General features: G+C 41.1%; 2 protein-coding genes and 1 long non-coding RNA gene across 5 annotated transcripts in view; 2 read left to right on the forward strand and 1 right to left on the reverse strand.

Annotated features, from left to right (window-relative positions):
• KRT28 (keratin 28) lies at positions 1-7,676 on the forward strand. Its single transcript, XM_044248018.1, has 8 exons — positions 1-468; positions 930-1,012; positions 1,518-1,674; positions 2,640-2,801; positions 2,886-3,011; positions 5,895-6,112; positions 7,125-7,180; positions 7,461-7,676. The coding sequence occupies exons 1-8, from the start codon at positions 19-21 to the stop codon at positions 7,601-7,603; spliced, it is 1,395 nt and encodes a 464-aa protein (XP_044103953.1). The 5' UTR covers positions 1-18; the 3' UTR covers positions 7,604-7,676.
• Positions 6,040-25,130, reverse strand: part of LOC122906275 — a 19,651-nt gene continuing 560 nt past the window's right edge. The window contains exons 2-3 of one of the 3 annotated variants that reach the window (XR_006384529.1): positions 24,237-24,374; positions 6,040-6,062 (exon numbers count right to left, since the gene is read on the reverse strand). This is a non-coding gene — a long non-coding RNA (uncharacterized LOC122906275). Of the gene's footprint in view, positions 6,063-14,796; positions 15,308-24,133; positions 24,180-24,236; positions 24,375-25,130 lie in introns of those variants that run through there. The other 2 variants (XR_006384528.1, XR_006384530.1) reach the window with 2 other exon arrangements.
• The window catches only part of LOC122906273 (keratin, type I cytoskeletal 27), a 4,448-nt gene continuing 3,290 nt past the window's right edge, over positions 23,973-25,130 (forward strand). Inside the window, exons 1-2 of the mRNA XM_044248017.1 lie at positions 23,973-24,386; positions 24,830-24,912. Of these exons, the coding sequence (XP_044103952.1) occupies positions 23,973-24,386; positions 24,830-24,912 (497 nt within the window). The remainder of the gene's footprint in view (positions 24,387-24,829; positions 24,913-25,130) is intronic.

A 25,130-nucleotide genomic window follows, 5' to 3' on the forward strand; every position in this document is an offset into this window, starting at 1 on the left:
AACACCGCTCATTCTATCATGTCTCTCCGATTTTCTAGTGGGTCCAGGCATATTCGCTTATGGTCTGGAACTGGATCTATCAGACCATCCAGTGGAGGCTCGGGCTTTGTGGGCAGCAATGCGTGTGGCAGCTCTGTTGCTGGAAGTGGATTTTCCTGTGCCTTGGGAGGGGGCCTGGGCAGTGTTCCTGGGGGGAACCATGCTAGTGGTGTCCTTGGAAACGCTGCTTGTTCTGGCTTTGCTGGAAGTGAAGGGGGACTTCTGTCTGGAAACGAGAAGGTGACCATGCAGAATCTTAATGACCGCTTGGCGTCCTACCTGGATAATGTGCGAGCTCTGGAGGAGGCAAATGCTGAACTAGAGAGGAAAATCAAGGGTTGGTATGATAAGTATGGACCAGGATCTTGCCGTGGACTTGATCATGACTATAGTAGATACCACCTAATCATCGAAGATCTTAAGAATAAGGTGAGAAATCACAAATCTGAAAATACTGAAAACAATGAAAGTATTTAAAACTAAGAACTACCTAGCAAAAGATATAGAACATAAACAATATAAACAGGAAATGCTTCATAACTGTTATCTGTCATTTATGTTCCTATTTATTTATTAATTATTTTCACAAATCATTCTTCCTGTTAGTCAAAAATAAGTACTTTAATGCGTGAATTTCAAGCAGCTTGAATGTTACTAGTTTTGAAATATATACATTGATAAGAAAGTGTTGCATTCTAAAAGTTACATGAGTAGGTGAGAAATAACCACATTTGTCATTTTTCAAAATGAAAATTTTAAATATTTCAGTTGTCACTTAAGGAAATAAGATTTTTTTTATGCAAAAGTGAATCGTGTCACATGTTTCATTTCCTGAGATAAATTCTAAGAACGGGCTTATTTGTTGCGTCCTCCCTTTTGGTTTCTTCTAGATTATCTCTTCCACTACTGCTAACGCTAATGTAATTCTGCATATTGACAATGCCAGACTGGCTGCTGATGACTTCCGGCTAAAGTAAGTGATAGAAAACAGTCACTCTCTAGAAAAATTTTCCTGTCAATTTTAATATGCTAAATAAAATTTCAATTTCACCCCGAGTAGAATAAACCATAAAAGATTAAAGGAAGTAACACATGTTATGACAATGCCCTATGACACAAGGCATGTTCTTACAATCAGCTATACTCACAATTTATATATATTTATTACATTTTCGGGACAAAATATCACTTCATTTCTACGCCTGCCTGGAAGAATGCCAAGCACTAAGATGAAATTCTAAAATGGCATATTTTTATTTAATGGGGATCTGCTATCAGAATTTGTGTCACTAAATAACAGTCAATTTCCTTGCAGAGCATGGGTAAAGGAGTGGAGGAAGGTGTTCCTTGTATGCTTTTATAACATTCGGAGTCCCAATTCATTTTCTAATGAACCCCTTAAAGCGACGGAGGTTTTACTCCTCTCCCCTCTTGAGGTTGTCTAACTTGGGCTGAAATTCACTTAATGCCCCGCCAAGGTACGAAAATGAGCTCGCCCTTCACCAAAACACGGAGGCTGACATCAACGGGCTGCGGCGAGTCCTGGACGAACTCACACTCTGCAGAACCGACCAGGAGCTGCAGTACGAGTCCCTGAGCGAAGAGATGAGGTACCTCAAGAAGAACCATGAAGAGGTAGGAGAAGCTGAACCACTAATCAAATCGCGATTCTGTACATTTTTAATACTTGGGGGGGGGAGAGGTTCATTAACTTACAGTAGTATTTCATGCTCGTTATAATAATTTAAACAATGCCAAGGCATACAAAGAAAGAATTTTCTCTCTCCCGCTCTCTGCCCTTCTAACCTCATCCCCCAAGGTTATAAGTATTAACCATTTGATCGGCACTCTTCCATTTTTTTAGCCTGATAGAACAATCTAATTTTTTTTTTTTAATGGTGCATTGTGGGCACCTGGGTGGCTCAGTGGGTTAAAGCCTCTGCCTTCAGCTCAGGTCATGATCTCAGGGTCCTGGGATCCAGCCCCGCATCAGGCTCTCTGCTCAGTGGGGAGCCTGCTTCCCCCTCTCTCTCTGCCTGCCTCTCTGCCTACCTGTGATCTCACTCTCTCTGTCAAATAAATAAATAAAATCTTTAAAAAATAAATAAATAAAAATGGTGCATTGCTTTGGCATTGATACACCCGTCCTTGTTTGCACTATATTATTTCTGTCATTCATAAAAGGCCATTTTGCCATCCACCTTCCCACAAAAGACCTGACTAGGAAAAGATGTCACTGTTTTCTCCACTTAATGAGACTGGCTTTACTTGAATGTGGAACCCTGTACAGTAATAAACCCCTTCCTTGACAACGTTATACCACGCAGCTTCAAACCCTTTAGAGGGGGAAAAAATGACTATCCCCAAAATAGTCTCCAAAACAATGGATGAAAATGTTCGGGAAACACCCCGTGACCGGTTAGAAAAGCCTAAAAGGAGAGAATTATGGGGGGGGGGGGGGGAAGGCCAGGAAACATGAAAAGAGAAATAGGGGGATGGAAGAGTCGCAGGGCAGAGGGCTGGAAAGGCAGGAGCGCGGAAGAGCAGTTGCGCGTCCTGACCATAAACTGCCCTCGAGTCCCGCTCACGTGTCCCTGCAGGAAATGAAGGCTCTGCAGTGCGCGGCCGGAGGGAACGTGAACGTGGAGATGAACGCGGCACCCGGGGTGGACCTCACGGTCCTGCTGAACAACATGCGGGCCGAGTACGAAGCCCTGGCCGAGCAGAACCGCCGGGACGCGGAGGCCTGGTTCAACGAGAAGGTGAGGCGCGCGCCCAGCCCCGCCTCCCCCGAGCCCGCCGGCTGGGGTGCAGGCACGCTCACCCCTCCGCACCCCGCCTTGCAGAGCGCCACCCTGCAGCAGCAGATCTCCGACCACGCGGGCGCGGCCACCTCGGCCAGGAACGAGCTGACCGACATGAAGCGCAGCTTGCAGACCCTGGAGATCGAGCTGCAGTCCCTCCTGGCAATGGTAGGCAAGAGCGCGGGTCAGCCTGCATTTTGTGACTCTCACGAAAACCCTCTTTTTCCCTGTTAGAGCGTCTCCTCCAAATACTTAGAGCAGAAGAGAGCAAGGCAGACAGACACTGAGACTCTCGGAAAGAGAGACGGACAGAGAGCGTGTCTTTTTTCCTGAGGTCACTGAGGATTTCCTTCCTGGCCTCTGCTCCGTGTCCCTTGTCCCTTCTTCAGCCTGCAGAACAAGCAGCAGGGGTATTACCCCGCCTGAAAATTAAGTGTCAGGACACCGTCAGGCAGCCACACGAGGCAGACCTAGGGTCGCCAGCATCTCCTAGGATTGATGAAGGCCAATTCATGCCACATGGTTCTTTCCACACAGAGAGAGGAAAGGAGGGTACCTATCTGAATCCCTATGAGCTCCTGTCAGCCCCGTCATCCCCACCCACCTTCCAGAGCTGGGCACCCAGCCAGCTTGGCACCTACTCCCAACTATTTCAGAGGTTACCATGGAGACAATCCAGGACTAAAAATGGCTTCCCTTCTGGGGTATGAGCTAACAGCACCCAAAAAGCTTGATTTTGAGAATTACCGCAAATACCAGTGGCCCAACAGTTCCCATCCCCATCAGGAGTTTCTTGATCCCTGAGGACACAAAGTTGTGACCCAAAGAAAAGAGCCATTATGATACAAGTAGGTGCAGCAAGCAGAGAAGGTAAGGAAGACTCAGAACTACATGAAGACCATTTTGATTCAGTCCCTCTAAAAAGATACAGTGCTCTCTTACCATATCATGTTTAGATTAGAGATTGTTTTGGCCACTGACTAACCCCCAACTTAACAAGGGTGCCCCTCTCGTCCTGACCCTCATCACCACTGCTCGCTGGTAACCCAAGCCTTCCCCTGCCTCTCTCCCTGCTTCCCTGCAACTAGAACCCCAAGGACCCTTGCCTGCTGCTGTTATTCCTGAGCACAGATTGCCCTTGCATTTCTGAGTTACGCCGAAGGAAATAAATTCCTGAGTTCCCAGATCAAAAGGGAAGCGTATTCACATAGGAGATGATGTTAGAAAGTAGTTCATTCAGTGCAGCTGGGAGTACCATAGTTCGGGCTCAGGAGAGGAACCACACAAAAAGCCCATGTTAGACAACATAACTGAATTCTAGAAAACAGGTGGCATAGAACCGAACTGCCATGCTTGAGATTCTTTTGTCATAGATGGATTCTAACCAGAATCTTCTCTGGTTTAGTACACAAATCACGTGTAATATAAACGTTTCCTGTGCTTCCTTAGTATGCAAACTTGCACGTTCATCCTGTCCTCCTTCCTTATCTACAAGCTAACCTTACAATGAAAGGCTGTAGAGATAGGAATGCTGTGCCCTCCGATTAAGAAGAGTATTTGCAGACTTAAAAAGGAATACCAGGGGCATCTGGGTGGCGCATTCAGTTAAGCATCCAACTCTTGATTTCGGCTCAGGTCATGATTTCAGGGTTGAGACTGAGCCCCTCATCAGGCTCTGTGCTGGGCGGGGAGCCTGCTTGAGAGTCTCTCTCTCTCTCTCCCAACCCCTTTTAAAAAAAAAAAAAGGAATAAAATGAATACCATATGAGGATACATCATCAGAAAAATTAAAGTTTTGGACAGCAGAGCACACACCTCACTGATGTCTTTCCGGTTGGGGCCTCCTCCTCCCCGTTACCGTCCTGTTCACCTTCCACTCTTTTGCCCTGGAGAGCCCAGCACCACCCATGTAACGCCCCAATTGGCCTATTTATTAAGCCAGTGGTTCTTAGCCCCATCAAACACCATGTCCACCTGTTATGATGAATATTTTATAACTCCCTCTTTATCCTAGAATGAAGTCAATAGATGATGTATTTAGTCATACAAAAAATTTTTAAAACCACTATAATGCCGTAAGTGCAATAAAAGGGAAAACTAAAAGTATTTTTAAATGAAAAATACTTAATATGTAAACACTTGGGCCCAGCTACCTCAGAACATGTAATGAGAGAGACCGAGGTTTACCCTTCCCTTGACAAATAAATTTTTATTTTAAATAAGGTAAGATCAGGAGTGGCTCCACACAAGAACAGGAAACTGAAAGAGTGTGAATGGGGGTGGACACTTGGATAATTACTAATATCAGGAGAAGTAATAACCACCCAGAGGTATTCATCTATAATGAGAGGAGAGGAAAATTACTTTAATTGAAGCAAGCATCATATGATGAGACAGATGACAGACTGTGCAAGGGGAAATGAGGAGGTATAACATTCATAAGAGTAGTATGGAAATAATGACCTGTACTGTGCTGTGAAACATATCTCTTGTGTTGAAAGCCCACCCCTGTTAAGGCATTCATTCTATCTCAAGTACTTCATAAAAGACCTTTGAATAACAACACGCAAATCAGGACAGAGCAGAAAAACAAAAGGCAGCACGCAAGGCCTTGGAGCAGTGGTGGGGTAGGTCTCTGGAGACAGGAGCAGAATAAGATTGAAAAACAAAAACCAACCCAAAAATAAATACATAACTTCAATATATAAAATTTCTAATATGATTTCTTATTGCACTATCCCCCAAAGAGAGTTTTAACATGTAGGTTCATCATGATAGGAAATATTACCTAAATACCATGGAAGTCCGTTGGAAGAGTCAAAAGTCTCATGGGAAGGGTCATTTATGCCACATCAGGTCCTCCAACATGCCAGACCCCCTCCCAGGGAAATGCCTGCGACTTCCCCTTCCTCTACACCTCCTGTGTGGTTGTGATGAGCCCCACAGATGTCCAAAACTCACCTAGGAAACAGGGCTGCTGTGTGCTGAGAAGCTCTGCCTAGTCCTCAAAGTAAGTGGCTTCATCCTTGCTGTGACATCCCCTGTCCTCAGAAACACTCCCTGGAGTGCTCCCTGACCGAGACCGAAGGCAACTACTGTGCGCAGCTCGCCCAGATCCAGGCTCAGATCGGGGCCCTGGAGGAGCAGCTGCACCAGGTCAGAACCGAGACGGAGGGCCAGAAGCTGGAGTATGAGCAGCTCCTCGACATCAAGGTCCACCTGGAAAAGGAGATTGAGACCTACTGCCGCCTGATTGATGGAGATGGGAAGTGAGTAATTCCATTTGAAAATCCGGTATTTTACTGAATAGGTTGTTACCTATTTTAAACCACAACCATGGACTGTCCCTCCGTGTTCCATGCCTCCAAGCCTTTTGTTCTAAATTCCCACTCCAGGGAAGAAGTGTGTCCACCTCTTCCCTCTGCGGTCAGCCCTGCCATATTTTCTACATCACAGCCCCTTCTTCATCCGCCTCGGATGACCCCAGTCGTCCCCCCAGAAGACGCCATTCCGTATCCATGTTAATCATTGTAGGTTTCGAGATTACCCCCCACCAGGCTTTACCCATCTTTCACTCTGTTCCTAATATAATTGCTGCTTTGAAATAAATGCACTCTATACAACCCCCCAGAATCTCTATGCTCCCCCAGGAGCATGAAACTCTTGATCTCAGGGTTGTGAGTTCGAAACCCACAGGGGTGTAGAGATTACTTAAATAAACAAAACACTTAAAAAAAAAAAAAAAGGAGGTGCCCCTGGGTGGCTCAGTCAGTTAAACATCCAACTCTTGATTTTGGCTCAGGTCCTGATCTCAGGCTCGTGAGATTCACCCCCACATTTGGCTCCCCACTGGACAAGAAGCCTGCTTAAGACTCTCTCTCTCCTGCTCCCTCTGCCCCTCCCCCACCTCTCTCTGTCTCTAAAAAAGTATTAATTTCATTTAAAAAGTATATATTCATACATGTGTATATAGACTATATTACATATGTGTATGAATATGTATATATATATTCTCCTTGGGTTATAAATCCTTGGGTTTAAAAAACAAATCAAATGAAAACAAAGTTATTTATATTCTCTCTTTAGAAGACATTTAATTATTTTCTCCTCCTTTACCCCAAAATTTTAATATTTTCCTTTACAGAAAACTAGGATCTGTTTTTGGCGTACAAAGTTTCCTTGAGTTCATGTCCATCCTTTGACTCAATGAATATTTCTTAAGTGGTAATCTGAAACAGTAAAGAATAAACTGGTTTTTTTGTTTTTGTTTTTGTTTTGCAGCTCATGCTCCAAATCAAAGGGCTTTGGATCAGGAGCCTCAGGGAATTCACCTAAAGGTAATAAAACCGAGTTCTGTTTCTACTGCTAGTACTTTCCCATTAATGACAATCATATACTGTGGCAACGACAATGCTCTATATTAAGTAATTTTAATTCAAATGCTCTGAACTTAAAATATTATTTTAAGTGGATAAAACTATCCCAGACTATTATGATAAATCTGTACATGCTCTAACCAAAGTGTACATAATATGTTATATCACAACCAGCACTGGAATTCTTCCTCATGTAATCTTTTAGCTAGAATATGTGTATTCACAGGTGTTTTGTTTCTAGAATTATCCAAAACCACACTGGTAAAGACAGTGGTTGAAGAGATAGATCAACGTGGTAAAGTTCTTTCATCAAGAGTTCACTCCATTGAAGAAAAGACATCTAAAATGACCAGTGGTAAAACAGAGCAAAAGGTTCCGTTCTAGTCGCCATTGAGAAAAGAACAATCTGGGAAAAAGGATCCTGTACAACTGCATTATTCTAAATATCAAGGAGAAGAAAAACCAAAACAAAACAAAAAAATAAACATTTCTACCCTTACCAATGTTACTTAGCAAAAATACCTGTTTTCTTGGTTAACTGTTATAGATTCTTGGGTGTTTGTTTTCAAATAAATAAAAAAGTGGTTGTGTACTCATTTCCATTTACCTATAACTAATAAGCAATTATTTGAGTTTTTTTTTCTACATCTCATTCACGGGCATACATGCATGGAATCTACTTTCATTGCCTTTCACTCTAGTTTTAAATAATAGTCAGTAGCACATGGCATTAAAGTATTAATATTCACTAGGTAATTAACTCACCATTTTGCATGGGCAAATAATCTGGGGGAAAAATCAGAAATTCTCCTGTGATTAAAAAATCCCATCACTAGATGGCGCATTCCTGGTATTTTACCGATGAGTTTATCAAATTCTTCCGGGGATCTGGATATTTCCCAGGATACTGTTCCCCATACGATCAGGATTAACTCTGGAAAGATCCACAGCAATGAGCCTCATGTAAATGACTTTTTTTTCCTAGAGTAGACTTTCTGTTGAGCCCCAGACAGCAACTAGTTTAGGGTTAGCAGGCCATAATGTCTCTATTTCAACTACTTGGCTAAGACATTTATCACAGAAAACAGCCCCTAGACATAGATAAATGAAAGAGCATGACCATGTCCCAATAAAGCCTTATTTATGGACACTGAAACTCAAACTGCAACTAAGTTTGATGTATTATGAACTATTATTCTGATTTTTTCCCCAACCATTTATAAATGTGAAAACCATTCTTGGGTCCTGAGCTGTACAAAAACAGGTAACAGACCAGATTCAGCCCACCAACACCTGGTCTAGAATTTAAAATCTCATGAGGTTGATATTCACAGTTATTGTGTCTTTCTATGTTTCTGGATCAAAATGTAGGGTAAGGAGTCCTAACAAATGTTAAATTCCCTAAAAGGAGAGCAGCTCTCCTATTTCTGTAGTATGTGGCCTGATTCTGAGAAGCTCTAGAGAAGGTGGGACTTCTACCCAAAAATGCAACAGCCACACGGGAGTTAAAGAAGTGACAAAGGATGGTATGTTTACCAAATCTTGAGTCAAAAGGCATCAGATGAAGCAAATACTAAAAACTCATGGGAAAATAATCTCCCAAATATGCAGTGTACAGGACAACTGCATAATTTGCTGGGCTAAGTGCAGGATGAAATGTGGAGTCCCTCGTTAAAAAATCAGAGGGATAAAGTGTCATTAAAGGCACTAAAATATAAAGTTTTTTCCTTTCTTCTGCAGTCATGCACTCTACTTGTCATGATTTTTAAATTTGCCATTTAATATCATTCTAAGTAAATTAAAATTAAAATGTACACTTATTGGCATAAATTTTGCCATTCTTTTTTATATTGGGACATACCCATTTAAAATTCAAATATAAGGACATTTAATTTGTACACAGAATCACCAAAATAACACAAGCCATATTTTGTAGCTGATACATGTGAAGGGAACGAAAAATTCTTCCTCGACTCTTCAAGGTCTTCCACCTAGACCAAGAATTAATATACATGTGTCAGATTAACAGGAGAAAAAAAACAAAGTTTTATCACATGTGCACAGAGACCCAATAATGAATTTGAGACCCAAAGACATGACCCAGGCAGGCAGTTTTTATACTTTTTAGACAAAGAGAAAATTAAATCTGTAAGCAATTGACAGGAGAAAGAAAATATAGCTTTGGGAGCTTCAATTCTTCTTCTTTTTTTTTTTATTTGACAGAGATCACAAGAAGGCAGAGAGGCAGGCAGAGAGAGAGAGGAGGATGCAGGCTCCCTGCCAAGCAGAGAGCGCGATGCAGGACTCGATCCCAGGACCCTGGGATCATGACCTGAGCCGAAGGCAGAGGCTTTAACCCACTGAGCCACCCAGGCGCCCCGAGAGCTTCACTTCTAAATGGAATTCGGGCTGTGGTAGTAAATCACTAAAAAGTAACAAGAGTTTTTTTGTTTTGTTTTTTGTTTTTTTTAAAGATTTTTTTTATTTTTTTTTTATTTTTTTTTTAAAGATTTTATTTATTTATTTGAGAGAGAGAGACAGTGAGAGAGAGCATGAGCGAGGAGAAGGTCAGAGAGCGAAGCAGACTCCCCATGGAGCTGGGAGCCTGATGTGGGACTCGATCCCGGGACTCCAGGATCACGCCCTGAGCCGGAGGCAGTCGTTTTTTAAAGATTTTATTTATTTATTTGACACAGAGAGAGAGAGAGAGTTCGCAAGCAGGCAGACAGGCAAGCAGAGAGAGAGAGAGGGAAGCAGGCTCCCCGCTGAGCAGAGAGCCCAACGCAGGGCTGGATCCCAGGAACCTGAGATCATGACCTGGGCCAAAGGCAGAGGCTTAACCCACTGAGCCACCCAGGTGCCCAAGTTTTTGTTTTTTGTTTTTTTTTTTAAGATTTTATTTATTTATCAGAGAGAGAGGGGCTCTCTGCCGAGCAAGGAGCTCGATGCGGGACTCGATCCCAGGATGCTGGGATCATGACCTGAGCTGAAGGCAGCTGCTTAACCAACTGAGCCACCCAGGCGTCCCACAAGAGTTTTTTATACAACCTTCTTGGCTCTAAATTTTCCATCTTCGGTAATAAGGACATCTCTTTACCTCTTAATATAGAGTATGTTTTACACGGGAGATTTATTTCCCGCTTTCAGGGGGACAGAGGAGGTCTGAATGTCCTTCTTATACAAGTTATCCCTTAAGTAGCTTTTATTTAAAATAGTCAATATGCCAGGAGCACCTGGGTGGTTCAGTCGGTTAAGCACCTACCTTCAGCTCAGGTCATGATCCCAGAGTCCCAAGATTGAGCCCCACATCAGTCTCCCTGCCCAGCAGGGAGACTGTTTCTCCCCTCTGACCCTCCCCTGTCTTGTGGTCTCTCTCTGTCTCTCACTCACTACTTTTTCTCAAATAAATTAAATCTTTAAAAAAAACTAAAATAAAATAAAATAGCCAGTACGCCAAAGTGGCATATTTTGAGGCACCCTGCCTTTGGTTGGCCCCTATACAAACATCTGTATTTTGTTCTTTTGCCAAAACAGTGGAAACACTGCACCAAACCAACGCAACAGATTTTCTTTCACTCCTTTATCTGCTCACATTCTGCCAACACTATCCACCGTTGGCATACATGATTAAAAAGACAGGAAAAGATGGTGTGGGTTGCCCTATTCCTCTACATCACTGTTTGCAGCCTAAGTGTTTGGCCCATATAGGAATATAAGAGTATGTGATAAGGTTCCTTGGTAGTTCCTGTTCCTTAGAACACCACTGCCTTCTTTCTGCATCTGAAACAAATTCATTTGAGTGGAACAACTCTCAGGGTTGTCGGAAATCCTACTCACTCAGTCACAGACATACTTAAACTTGCTTTCAGTTTCGGCAAACTCCACAGGATGGATGCATCAGAAGGCTGTGCACCTCGGCATTGCTTATGCTACAGGCTGCTGAGGCAGGAAGGGAAAACTGCAGACTGCTATTATTAAGAATACCAAGATGGCGGGACGCCTGGGTGGCTCAGTTGGTTAAGCCGCTGCCTTCGGCTCAGGTCATGATCCCAGCGTCCTGAGATCGAGTCCCACATCGGGCTCCTTGCTTGGCAGGGAGCCTGCTTCTCCCTCTGCCTCTGCCTGCCATTCTGTCTGCCTGTGCTCGCTCTCTCTCCCTCTCTCTCTCTCTGATAAATAAATAAAAAATAAATAAATAAATCTTTAAAGAATACCAAGATGGCATCAGAAAAGCACTAAATCAAATGTGGGTTCCTTCTGAACAGGAGACCTTGTATCATGCACAGGTTTCACGCTGATGAAGCCAGCCCTGCTGATCCGGTATGCTCAGAACACACTGACTTTAAAAACACTTCTTGGGGATCGATGTTTCATTGTGTGATACTGTGATTTGTAATAAGAAATGTGTTTTTGTCCCATTCCTGGCACAGAGCTCCTAAAGCCCTTGGAGTTTCCAAGATGTCCAGAGCTAGCAAGGTTCTTTTGTGATGTTAATGAGGTGACTTTCGGACCACCTATAAAGAAACTAAAGATGGAGGGATGGCTGTCAGTTGAGCCAACCCTGTGAATAGAGGGTTAGAACTTTCAGTCCCACCCCCAACCCCACCTCCTGGGAGGGGTTTGAGTTCAATCACTAAAGGCCAATGATTTCATCAACCAGACCAATGTAACGAAGCTTCCATAAAAACCCAAGAGGAGGGCGCCTGGGTGGCTCAGTGAGTTAAGCCGCTGCCTTCGACTCAGGTCATGATCTCGGGGTCCTGGGATCAAGTCCCGCATCGGGCTCTCTGCTCAGCAGGGAGCCTGCTTCCTCTTTCTCTCTCTACCTGCCTCTCTGCCTGCTTGTGATCTCTCTCTGTCAAATAAATAAATAAAATCTTTAAAAAAAAAAAAAAAAACCCAAGAGGACAGCGTTTGCTGGGCTTCCAAACTGATGAACATGTGGAGATTTGGGGACAATGGTACACCTGGAGAGGGCACAGAAGCTCCACACCCTTTCCCCATACCATGTCCTATGCATCTCTTTCATATGACTGTTCCTTTGGTAATAAACCAGTGATCTAGTGAATAAAATGTCTCTCTGAGTTCTGTGAACCACTCTAGCAAATTAATCAAACCAAGGAGGGGAGGGGATTGGCAGAAAGCCTCTGACCCAACAGCCAGTGGGTTAGAAGCACAAATGACAACCTAGACTTGAGACTAGGGTCTGAACCAGTTGGAGGCAGAGTGAGCAATCTAACAGGACTGAATCCTTTGTCTCTCTCCAGGTGGACAGTGTCAGAATTGAGTGTGGGAGAATTGTTGCCGGTGTCTAAGAACTGTTGGGTGTCGGGGGTGGGGGGACACCCTCACCCTTGGAATTGAAATCAGAGTTGTACTCCTGCAGTAGAATGGGGAGCATACGTTGTACTTTGTGGTAAGGCTGCTTTCATGTTAAAGATCAGAAAGAAAAGCAACTATCTCTAAGTCATCATTTTGTTGAAAAAATTTTTAAAAAAGGAAAGAAGGAAACTCCAAGCCTATAATGAAGTCATATGTCCCCCACAACAGCAAACCAAGACTTAACTAGATTCAACCTTTTCTAGGAATGTGACCTTTTAACAGTCAATCTGAAATTTCCTGATCATTACTGGTGAGGTCATCTGCATGATAGAAACAACAACAACAAAAAAAAAACCCCCTGCTCTCTCTCCTCTTTCCCCCAAAAAGAGGAAGTAACAATCCTTTAGGTTTTTTTTTTTTTTTTCTGTTGCTAAAAACCTCTTGCTTTTCTGTCGTTGAATTTTGTTTTTTAACAATTTCTTGCCAAGGAAACAAACCAGAATTCCCTGTGTATCTATTTAGCTAAGGAACAGATGTAAAATTAAATTCTGGGTGTGTTTCCTTTACATTCTGTTGAGTTCATAGGATCAAAGCAAATACCCCATCCTCAGAACTTAGTCTTAAATCTCTTCTCCCTTTCAAGGAGAGTTATGAATTCACCATGGCCTTTAGACCTATGATTTTCCTTTGCTCTGCAGAATTCTAGGGCTCCTGAGTTCTTCAGGAGTTCTTTTAATAATTACATGATCTTTGTGTGGAAATTCCTCAAGAAATTAAAAATAGAGCTTCCCTATGACCCTGCAATTGCACTACTGGGTATTTACCCCAAAGATACAGATGTAGTGAAAAGAAGGGCCATCTGTACCCCAATGTTTATAGCAGCAATGGCCACGGTTGCCAAACTGTGGAAAGAACCAAGATGCCCTTCAACCAACGAATGGATAAGGAAGATGTGGTCCATATACACTATGGAGTATTATGCCTCCATCAGAAAGGATGAATACTCAACTTTTGTAGCAACATGGACGGGCCTGGAAGAGATTATGCTGAATGAAATAAGTGAAGCAGAGAGAGTTCAATTATCATATGGTTTCACTTATTTGTGGAGCATAACAAATAGCATGGAGGACAAGGGGAGATGGAGAGGAGAAAGGAGTTGAGGGAAATTGGAAGGGGAGGTGAACCATGAGAGACTATGGACTCTGAAAAACAATCTGAGGGGTTTGAAGGGGTAGGGGGGTGGGAGGTTGGGGTATCAGGTGGTGGGTATTAGAGAGGGCACGGATTGCATGGAGCACTGGGTGTGGTGCAAAAACAATGAATACTGTTACGCTGAAAAGAAATTTAAAAAAAAATTACATGTTTTTCTCCAATCCTTGAAGGGTACTTTTTGCTGTGGTGAGCTTCTAAGCAATCAGTTGCCATCTAAAGGAGGACTTCAGATACCAAGCTGGGGAGGTTGTTGAAGCAAAAATCACAAACTCATATCCCTTCTTCTGACAGCCAAGGTCTGCAAACGCTAATTACAAGAGTGAATTACCATTTGTTGTTGGGTGTTGCAAATGGGTTGCTGTTTCTCTTTCCCTTTAAATATGTTTTGTCATCACACAGAATTTTATAATACATTATAATATATTGATCTATATATAGATCAATTTCCATCATAGATTCAGAGTTTTACATCTGCTGAGAAAGGTCTTTGCCATTCCAACAAGATAGGTAAAATTGCCCATATTTTTCTTTTTTATTTATTTATTTATTTATTTATTTATTTATTTTAAAAGATTTTATTTATTAATTTGACAGAGAGAAATCACAAGTAGACGGAGAGGCAGGCAGAGAGAGAGAGAGGGAAGCAGGCTCCCTGCCGAGCAGAGAGCCCGACGCGGGACTCAATCCCAGGACCCTGAGATCATGACCTGAGCCGAAGGCAGCGGCTTAACCCACTGAGCCACTCAGGCGCCCAAATTGCCCATATTTTTCTTTTAGTACTTTTGAGATGATCACAGGAATTTTGTCACATGACATTTTATGCACGTAGTATAACCATCCTCATTTTCTATGTATACTCCTTGGATTAGTAAGATGCTATTTAATATACTACTGAATTGTATTGGCTAACATTTGACTGAAGAGTGTGTATTTCCAGAATACGTCTTTTCTCTGGGAACTGATTTCCCCTAAACTTCTCATTGCCTGTATTTGGATCTTATTCAGTATAATGATTCTGTTTGCTTTTTTTTTTTTTTTTAATCTAATCCTTTCCTAGTAAGTTCTGTCTTCTCATTTCTAAGTGTCCTAATTATGGCTTGTGTTGACTTTTTTTTCAACCACCATTTTTTAATGCATTTGAGATCACTTTGAAGTGGTACATTGTATCTTAATCTGTTTTGTGGACATGTCTTTCTGGGATACTCTCCTTATCTATAGAGATGTAATTCAGCTCCTACTTTTTTTGTCTTTATGTGCTAATGTTTTTGTGGGATTTTACCTCAATCCTTTTCTTCTGCTCATTTTTATAGGCATTTCACGTTCCTTAACCTCTGGTATGAGTATAGTTCCACACAGCTTTTCTAACTGCACATAGATACCTTTTCTCATTTTTCATCTAGAGTTCAAAAATATATTGGCTTGATTTCAAATTTCTTGTCTCTTTTTCTTTCCTCCACTGTATCCGGACCTTCTCTTCTCTACATCTCTGCTGACCCTCTTCTGATCAGTTTCAATTCTTCTTCCGGGTGTTTCTTCTCATGGTGGGGCACTCTTCTGGAAAGGAAACACAGCTGGTCCGTTTCGAGAATTCACAACGTCTAGACTGTTTCCGTCTGAGCTCATGCGAGATTCTTTTCACTCACCAACTTCTGAATGGGCAAAACTCTCCCAGTTTTGTAGGCAGATAGGGTTAGAGGTTCCCAGAAAAGGAAAGTCGAGTCATAGCTTTCTTAACATAAGAGAAGTCATTTTAGCCCCCAGCCATTCTGTGCCAGCCCTCCTTGCCCAAGCACACTTCCTGCAAAACTTCCTAGGACACACTGGAATCAAAACATGCGGAAATCCCAGTAGTTAAGGATTTTAAGGAATAATGGGAATGTAGAAACTAAGTCTGTAGCAGGCCAGGAAATAGCCTAACCATACCAGAGACAACAAATTAATGATAATACTTCCAGGGCTTTTTCAAAAATAAAGATTGACCTAATGCATATCCTTGAGTCATTTTTTACAGGATTTAAGCCCTTTTGAGCACTCAAACACCGGACTCCCTGGAACAGCAAATTGGTGATGCTGACCTCCCCCCCACCCCATGACTTCAGTCAAGTAGAACCTGGACTCTGTCCAATTAGGATGATTTTGCCCCAACTCTTTACTGAATTCTCCCTTTCCAAACCCCACATGAATACACATGTACCTTAAAACTTCCCTAATTTTGTTGTCTGGAAATATCCATGGTGTTTTCCTGGCTTGTTGCAAGTAATTAACCCTTTCTTTTCCTCTTCTTTGGCTTGATTGTGTCTTGGCTCCCACCTACCAAGAGGCAAACCCAGTTTCAGATTATAGTTTCTACCTGTTCTTCTTCAACGCACCTGCAGTCCTTTTCAGTTGGCTTTCCATAATTCTCCAATAATCAGACCCTTCAAGTTCCTCTGGATTCCCTCTTCTTCCCACAAAAGTCTAGTGGCTAATGGTAATTTGTTCTACCAGCTTACATTTTGGGTTTCATGGTAATACCTTGTCAGCTAGATTTGTAACAAAAGTTGTATACAGGGGTGCCTGGGTGGCTCAGTGGGTTAAAGCCTCTGCCTTTGGCTCAGGTCATGATCCCAGGGTCCTGGGATCGAGCCCCACATGGAGCTCTCTGCTCAGCAGGGAGCCTGCTTCCTCCTCTCCCTCTGCCTGCTTCTCTGCCTAGCTGTGATCTCTGTCTCTCAAATAAATAAATAAAATCTTTAAAAAAAAAAGTTGTATACATGTCTCTGGTTTTGTGATATATAAGTGTTCTGTGTGATTTCTTTGTGAGGATTCAAAAATTCTGCAACCATTGCCATGATTTCCTGGAATCCATACCTTATTCTTGAAAGACAGCTTTGCTTGGCGCTCAGTTTTAATGTGGTAAATATTTTTCTTAATATTTTGTAGAGGGGCATCTGGGTGGTGCCAATCAGTTAGGCATCCAACTCTTGGTTTCAGCTCAGGTTGTGGTATAATGGGATATAAGATTCAGCCCTGCATTAGGCTCAGGTCTCAGCACAGAGTCGGCTTGAGTTTCTCTCTCCCTCTGCTCCTCCTACCCCCCTCTAAAATAAATAAATAAATCTTTAAAAAATATACATTTTGTAGCAATCATTCCAGTAAGACACTATTGTTGCTAGTGGAAGCTGCTGACCATCTAATTATGGTTCCTCTGTAGATGATCTCTATTTTCTCTGGCTGCTTTAAGGTCTTCTCCTTGTCTCTGGTATTCTTCCACATCACTACAATGTGACTAGAAGTAGACTCTTAAATTCACTTTGCCTCTTGAATTGGAGGACTGTTTCTAATCCATTCCAGAAAATTCTTACCTTCTGCCCCATTCTACAAAATTCTTATCTTCTACCCCATTAGTATTGTCTCTAGGGATACTCCAGTGAAAAGTATCTCAGAGTTTCTCTCTAAATTCCCTCTCTCTTCCTCTCTCTCATTCCCCCACCTTCTTCCTCCCTCCTTCCATCTCATTCTCTTCCATTTAGAACAATAAACTTTTATTTTTCCTACAATTTACTTATTTCCTCCTTAGTTGTGTCTTATCTGTTGCTTAATCCCCAGTTAAAATTCTTTTTTTTTTTTCTTCAAGATTTTATTTATTTATTTGAAGGAGAGAGACTGAGCAAGAGCAGAAGCAGGGGGAGTGGGAGAGGGAAAGCAGGCTTCTCCCAGAGTGGGGAGCCTGATGCAAGGCTTGATCCCAGAACTCTGGGATCATGACCTGAACCAAAGGCAGATGCTTAACGACTGAGCCACCAAGGCATCCCCTCAGTTAAAATTCTTAATTTTAGTTATTGTATTTCCCATTTCTTTTTCTTATTCAAGCATAATTAACACACAGTGTTATGTTAGTTGCAAATGTACAATATAGTGATTTAACAGTTCCGGGATGTTCATCTAGATAAGTTCATCTAGATAAGTGCACGCCTAATCCTCTTCATTCATTTCCTTTCCATTGCCATTTCTATTTGAAATTTACTGAGTCATTTTTAATAGTTATTCATTTGGAACACTTCCAGTTCTCTCTTTCACTTCTCTAAACACAAAAAAAAACCCCACACTTTCTTTGCATACACTTTCTTGCAACCTCATTATCGTTGGTCTTTGATGTTCTATTCTATAGACATAGTTATGATGGCTCTTAGTCATACGTGTTTGTTTCCTCAGTTGTTTATTTTATTTTATTATGAGTGTAAATGTGGTTTGGAATTTAACTTCAGCAGTCCTGCAGGGCCAGGAATGGGATGATTTCTCCAGGGTACTATAAAGCATTACCAAACTGAAAACATGTTTCTAAAATTATTTTTAGGGGCACCTGTGTGGGTTAAGCCCCTCCTTCTGCTCAGATCATGATCTCAGGGTCCTGGGATTGAGTCCCGCATCAGGCTCAGTGGGAAGCCTGCTTCCCCCAATTTCTCTCTCTGCCTGCTTCTCTGCCTACGTGTGATCTCTGTCAAATAAATAAATAAAATCTTTAAAAAATAAAAAAATAAAATAAAATTATTTTTAATTTATTTTTTATTTTTAAGTAAGCTCCACATTCAGTATGGAGCCCAACACAGGGCTTGAGCTCTTGAGATAAAAACCTGACCCGATAATAAGAGTTGGACGCTTAACCAACCAAGCCACCCAGACACCCCAACCTAAAAATGTCTTAAACGAATTCTTAGACTGGGGTTTTCAGATTAAGTGGGCATAAATTCAAACTGCAAGACTGTATCAGAGTAAGAGCATAATGATAAGTCATTATCAAATATCAATAATAGTCATAGTATTGAATTTTTACTCAGTACCACTGGCAACAGAATGACATGCTTGTTTCTGTGCTTTGCCAGCGTGGAAATTTCTCTAACTTCATCCTTTCCACTGACAACTTAGGCTTTGGGGTATATAGTTTTAAGTGGGGTCTCAAGTTTAGCTATGACACTTGGTCAGGTCCAAATCTTATCCCTCACCAGGTCTCTTAACCAGAAAAATCTGTTTCTGCTCTGAGCATATTTCTGGGACAGCTCAAACTTCTACGTCTGCTCACCACTCATGTTTTCACTCTATGTGTTTTCCTTTTTCTTTTTTTAACCACTTCCTTTATTTTCTTTTGAGCTTAGATATGAATTTAAAAGGCATTTTATAATAATTTATCCAGCATTAGGGTATTTCATCTAGTCTTATTTACCTGCGATACCACAGTGTCTATTTTTTTAAACTGCATTCTGTATCAAGTTTATTTGTAAATTTTACAATGAAACTTCCGACATGCAATTGGGATTTTTTTTTCTCTTGGTTAGTTTTAAATAGATTTTTACTTTTTATCGAAGTAATGAATGCACATTGGTTTAACCGTTAAATTGTGCTTAAAGTAAAAACAAGGGGCATCTGGGTGACTCAGTTGTTACGCGTTAAGCGTCTACCTTTGGCTCAGGTCATGATCCCAGAGTCCTGGAATCTGGCTCCCTGCTCAGTGGGGAGCCTGCTTCTCCCCTGCAACTCCCCCTGCTTGTGTTCCCTCTCTCGCTATCTCTCTCTCTCTGTCAATTAGATAAATAAATAAAATATAAAATAAAATAAAAGTAAAGACAAAAACAATGGTCTCTTTTTCTCTCCCTTCTTCTACCTCAAGCTTTGCCCTCCACAAGCAACTGTTTACAACTCTTTTAGCTCTTCTTTGTCATCTTTATCTCTAGATTTTTAAATAATATGCTTCATTCAGTATTTCTTGATTTACCAGTTTTACATATTATATATTGTGCTGTTAAAAGAAAGTTGAGAGTTTTGCCTTTACCACCTTTCTCCTCTTCCCAATGTAGCTCTACCACAATATTTGGCTAAACCAGTGTTCAGTCTTCTCACCAGTATGACTAAGTGGATATTGTTCATCATTACGTTGGCAGTATATGCCATGTTTTCTTGTACAGCTTTCTATTCTTCAATCAATATTTTTCTAACATTTTTACTAACTTGTTTTCCTGTATACCTTAGTCTCTCGTGCCTCTTTCTTACGTGAACAAAACCATTTTCAAACAAACAAAATCCATCATTTCCATCTATCCCCACCTATTTTCATCCATCATCTAGACATCCAACTCAAGAATCCTCTCTTCTCACACTGGTTTTTCCGACTTGCTACCCAGCTATCTTCAGGGTCATGCATTCGGTGTACTTGTACTGGGACCCCATTTCTCAGATTCTGAGCTTTCCCTTTTCTTGTTCACTTTTCCTTCTAGTGGTTTCCTGACAAAATGTGTAAAGGAGATCAATGTTTTGAGACCTTTCATGTCTGAAAATATTTTTCTCCCTCGCTCATGACTAATTGTTGTAGTAGAGAATTTGGGGTTGGACATCATTTTCAAGGAGAATTTTGAAGGCATTCTTCACTGGAATCATGGATTCCAGGGTTGCTGGGAAGTTCAGAGCCATCTGATTTCCCCATCACTGGATGGGTGTTGTCTCTTCTTCTGACACATTGTGTTCTCTTTTTCTCCATGGTTCTCTAAAATAAACTGAGCACATTCTCTGCTGTGATTCTTTTTCATTTATTACTCATAGTTCTTGGTGGTCTCTTCAATTTAGAAGCTCAGTCCTTTAGTTCTGAGTAGTGTTATAAAATATACTTATAATTTCTTCATCATTTCCCCTTTCTCTCTGAAAGATTTACTTAAGGTTGCTCTTCTTGAACTAAGCCTCTAATTTTCTAATCTTTTATTTTATCTGTCTTTTTGACCTTTGCTCAACTGCAAGGGAGATTTTTTTTTTAAAGCTTATTTTCCAACGCATCTATTGAAGTTATTTTGGAAATTATTTGGGGAGTTATTTTTTTCATTCTGAGAGCCCACTCTTGTGCTCTGCTGTTTAATTTTAATGATACCGTATTCATGTTTCAAATATGTGGTATTTTTGTTACTTCTAAGGGCATTAATGATAGGTAGTTTCTTTTTTTTTTTTTTTTAAGTTTTCTTCAGCTTCCTTGATTGTCTTGTTGTCAAGTGCCATTTTCTGCTTCTTTCTTCAAGTCTTTGTCTTTCATGCTGGAGTGTTTTTTCAATGTATGGTGATTTTTAAAATTCTGCTCATCTGTAAGAGTAAGGTCCTAAATATTTGGAGGCAATGTGTGTATTTCACTAGGGTGGATGGGTAGTAAGCATTCTCTTATGGGAAACACTCAAAGTATCTGCAGGTCTTTTCTCTTTGGCTACCCCAGAGAAGGCCCCAACAATCACAGATGGATACCTAATTTGTAGGGCCTAGTGCAAAATGAAAGTATCAGGTCCCTTGTCCAAAAGTCAGGAAAAGGTTCAGTTAGAGGTATTAACACATAAATTTCTTTCTTTAAAATATCTTATTACTGGGCACCTGGGTGGCTCAGTCGTTAAAGCCTCTGCCTTCAGCTCAGGACATGATCTCGGGGTTCTAGGATCGAGCCCCACACTGGGCTCCCTGCTCAGCAGGAAGCCTGCTTCTGCCTCTCCCACTCCCCCTGCTTGTAGTCCCTCTCTCACTGTCTCTCCCTCTCTGTGTGTGTCAAATAAATAAATAAATAAATAAAAATTTTTAAAAAATATCTTATTACTTAAAACATGCAGTAGAGTGGGGGTACCTGGCTGGCTCAGACAGTAGAACATGTGACTCTTGATCTCAGGGTTAAGAGTTCAGGCCCCACACTGGGCATGTAGCCTACTTACAAAAAAAAAAAAAAAAAAAATCCTTGTTGGGTGCCTGGGTGGCTCTGTTGGTTAAGCCACTGTCTTTGGCTCGGTTCAGGTCATGACCCTGGAATCCCAGGATCTAGTCCTGCATCAGACAGGGAGTCTGCTTCTCCCTCTGACCTTCTCTCCTCTCATGCTCTCTCTCTCTCAAATAAATAAATAAAATCTTTGAAAAAAAAAACATGTAGTAGAAGTAGTAGGAATAAATAATAATATAATCTTACAAATTGCTAAAAATAACATTTTTCATGTCGTGATTTTATGCAATACAATAAATTCTAATGCTTTGTTAATATGATTTCTTGATCAACAGATTTTTCTGGCTTGCTTTTCTGCAGATTCACTTATTACATCATGAAAATTTATATTTTTAGCAATTTCATTTTCAATCTGTATGATTGAGAGTGATGTCCATTGTTTTTGGCAAGTGCAAGATCTCAAATAGTCTCAACTGGAAAGAACAACAAGAGCAAAGACCAAAAGGAGGGAGGGGAGCAGAATGGTAAAGTGAAAGAATGCACAAATCAGGGAGGAATGACCTACCTCAAGAAGAAACTAACACATCAGGCGAAGGAGCTTTATCAAGCTTATAGTCATTGATTTTAAACTGTAGGAAAGTGGGAAAAGGAAAGAAATACTTACTGACTACATATTATCGACAAGCATAATTGCTTTACAAATGTAACTACCATTTAATAGCTTCACAAAACACAAGTCATGTATCCGTCCTAGAAACGGAGGCTCAGCAAGAAGGAACTCTGCATTGGACACACAGCTGGAAAGTTGCAGAACTAGGATATGAATGATGATATATTTGATTGAAGAACTCACATTCTTTCAATGACATGAATGGTTGTGTATTATTACAGGAATGATATCTTAACTTACTGCTCTGCCTACTGACCAGGGTGGAAAGGAAAAAGACTTGAACCAAAAATCCAATCATTGAGCTAAAAAAAAAAAATGATAGTGAGAAAAAAAATAGAAAAGAGAAAAATGTTTTAAGAGGCACCGCAGAAGTAGATTCAGTTGGACCTAGTGACTTGCTAGATGTAGGCCTGTAGAAGATGACAGAAATTAAAGATTTCTTAGCAATCATGAGCATGACTCAGGGTAATTTCACCAATAGGTAATGAAAAAAGATAGAAAAGCTCAAAGTTTGATGACAACATGATTGAGTGTTGAGTCAGAAATCATCCAGCAGAAATGTCTGGTGGGTATAGTGAGGCGTAGGTCTAGAATGGGACACAGGCCAGTGTTAAAAAATATATATTTAGAAACCATTCACCTACAGTCAAAGTGACAAGAAGGGATGACAGCACCAAAGAATAATGTGTAGAAAACAAGAGTGCCAGGCACAAAACTGTAAGGAATGACAAGATATAAAGCACAGATACACCAAATGGAAGAAAGAAGAGGAACAAGCAGAAATATTGCAATAGAAGTATTTTCAGAGGGCATTTGTTCAGAATTTGGTAAGCCTGGGGTGGTCAGTATCAAATGTGTCCAAGACGGTATAGGAGAATAAATGTAAGAAACAATGACTGGACTGGATGTGAGATAATTAGCAATCTGAGGTTATTTTCAGTAAAGTGCTGGGACCAAAATTCCGGAGTGAATAGGAGGGGAAGTATGGAGGAAGTAAATGCAGAAAATCTTTTTAGAAATAATGAATATTTCTAAATATTCATATTTAGAAATATTTAGAAATAATGAAAGGGAAGAAATGTAAAAAATACAAGAAATCTAGAAATAGAAAGGGAACATACAGGCCATAGTCTGGTCCCCTTGTTTTACAGATAAGAAAACTGGACCCAGAGAAATTAGCTAATACCTTTATACCTTAGACAGAAAACCAGTAAAGATGAAATGGTAATTCTGGAGGGATAAGGATCAAGGAAGACTTTCTGTCTCCAAAGAAGAGTCCATTTAAATTTTCATTTCCCATTTAAGATCTGGCCTCCTTCCTCTGGTACCATGAGCCCTTGGTCTTGAAATTATTTTCAAAGAAAGACCATATTATCCACTGAAACCCATGACTGTGACGGCTCACTTGCTGAAGAAAATGGAATGTCATTGGTTTGAGCAAGGAAAGAGAAATCTGTCTAGACACTTTTTTATTCTTATAGGAATTCTGTAGTCCTAAAACCTGGAAGACAGGAAGGATTGCTCATACTAAATTTGAAATGCATCACTATAATAATCTTGATAACACTCCTCCCTGTCCCATTTTGGAGATAACAAATAACCCCAAGGTAACTATCCACCTACAGAAATGGACACAGTAGAGTAAAGGCACTCATTAAAAAAAAAAAAAATCACCCAATTATGAATAATTCATGATGAGCTGGCAAACACCAGTTTGCTATGGGTAGCTAGGTTCATCGAGAAACACCCTGATCATGTGTATATAAAGACAAACTCAACTGTTCAAACCAGACCTTTGCCATCAGAGCTTCACTCCAGGAACAAGCTCTGCGGGTCTGGACATCATGTCTATGCGCTTTTCTTCCGCATCCAGACGGCTTGGCTCCAGCGGGGGAGCGGGTTTTGGGGCTGGAAATGCATGTGGTGTGCCGGGCATTGGAAGTGGCTTCTCTTGCGCTTTTGGGGGCAGCTCATCTGTGGGAGGCTATGGAGGGGGACTGGGTGGGGGGAGTGCTTCTTGCGCTGCCTTCACTGGGAATGAACACGGCCTCCTGTCGGGCAATGAGAAGGTGACGATGCAGAACCTGAATGACCGCTTGGCCTCCTACCTGGAAAATGTACGAGCACTAGAGGAGGCCAACGCTGACCTGGAGCAGAAGATCAAGGGCTGGTACGAGAAATTCGGGCCTGGTTCTTGCCGTGGTCTTGATCATGATTACAGCAGATACTTCCCAATAATTGATGACCTTAGGAACCAGGTAAGAAGCACAATGTTGTGAGGGTTAATAATGCTAAGAATATTTAGCTACACAAGCACACACAAATGTGTGAGCTCTCTCACACACAGCTTCTGATTATCCATAACTCACTATGAATATTAAAAATAATTTCCATTCAAATTCTAATCTTTGAACATGGCTCACCTATACCTGCTACAAGGTATGCATGTTTATACTTTTCGTAATATGAAACTATCAAAAACCGCCCACCATCTCTTGCTTTATTATTTATAACTTCTTCCATAGAAAGTGTTTATGGTGGGGGGAAGGTGAAGGGTGAAAGAGGCCATGTTTAGTTTCCCATTTGCAAAAGAATCGTCTTATTATTGGAGACAGAATGCCAGAAGATTACTATAATTTCACAGGTGACTTTCTTCCAAGGAAATGTGACATTTCCTAACTCCTAACTTTCCATCTATCAGATCATTTCTGCAACTACCAGCAATGCCAATGTTATCCTGCAAAATGATAATGCAAGACTAACAGCTGATGACTTCAGGCTAAAGTAAGTAGAGCTGAAGAGAAACCAAAGAAGTTCTCTCAACATTTCCGCCTTAAATCTAGCCATTGGGGGTCACCTCAATAGTTTTACCTTGCTTGTTTTGAACTAAACGTACATAAGAATGACAGCTGAATGATCTGTTTTACTTGGGAAATTTAGGAATCGATACAAATGAATATTGAGATCCTATGAAAGAGAATTTTGAGTGTTCCTATTGTCTT

This window comes from Neovison vison, chromosome 5, assembly GCF_020171115.1.
Source record: "Neovison vison isolate M4711 chromosome 5, ASM_NN_V1, whole genome shotgun sequence".
Lineage (NCBI taxonomy): Eukaryota > Metazoa > Chordata > Mammalia > Carnivora > Mustelidae > Neogale > Neogale vison.

What these genes read in the sequence shown, in the direction of transcription:
- KRT28 (XM_044248018.1), top strand. Translation starts at nt 19, where the DNA reads ATGTCTCTCCGATTTTCTAGTGGGTCCAGGCATATTCGCTTATGGTCT. An exon ending in CTGATTGATGGAGATGGGAA is followed by an intron (nt 6,113 to 7,124) that starts GTGAGTAATTCC and finishes TTTGTTTTGCAG; the next exon opens with CTCATGCTCCAAATCAAAGG. An exon ending in CTCAGGGAATTCACCTAAAG is followed by an intron (nt 7,181 to 7,460) that starts GTAATAAAACCG and finishes TTTTGTTTCTAG; the next exon opens with AATTATCCAAAACCACACTG.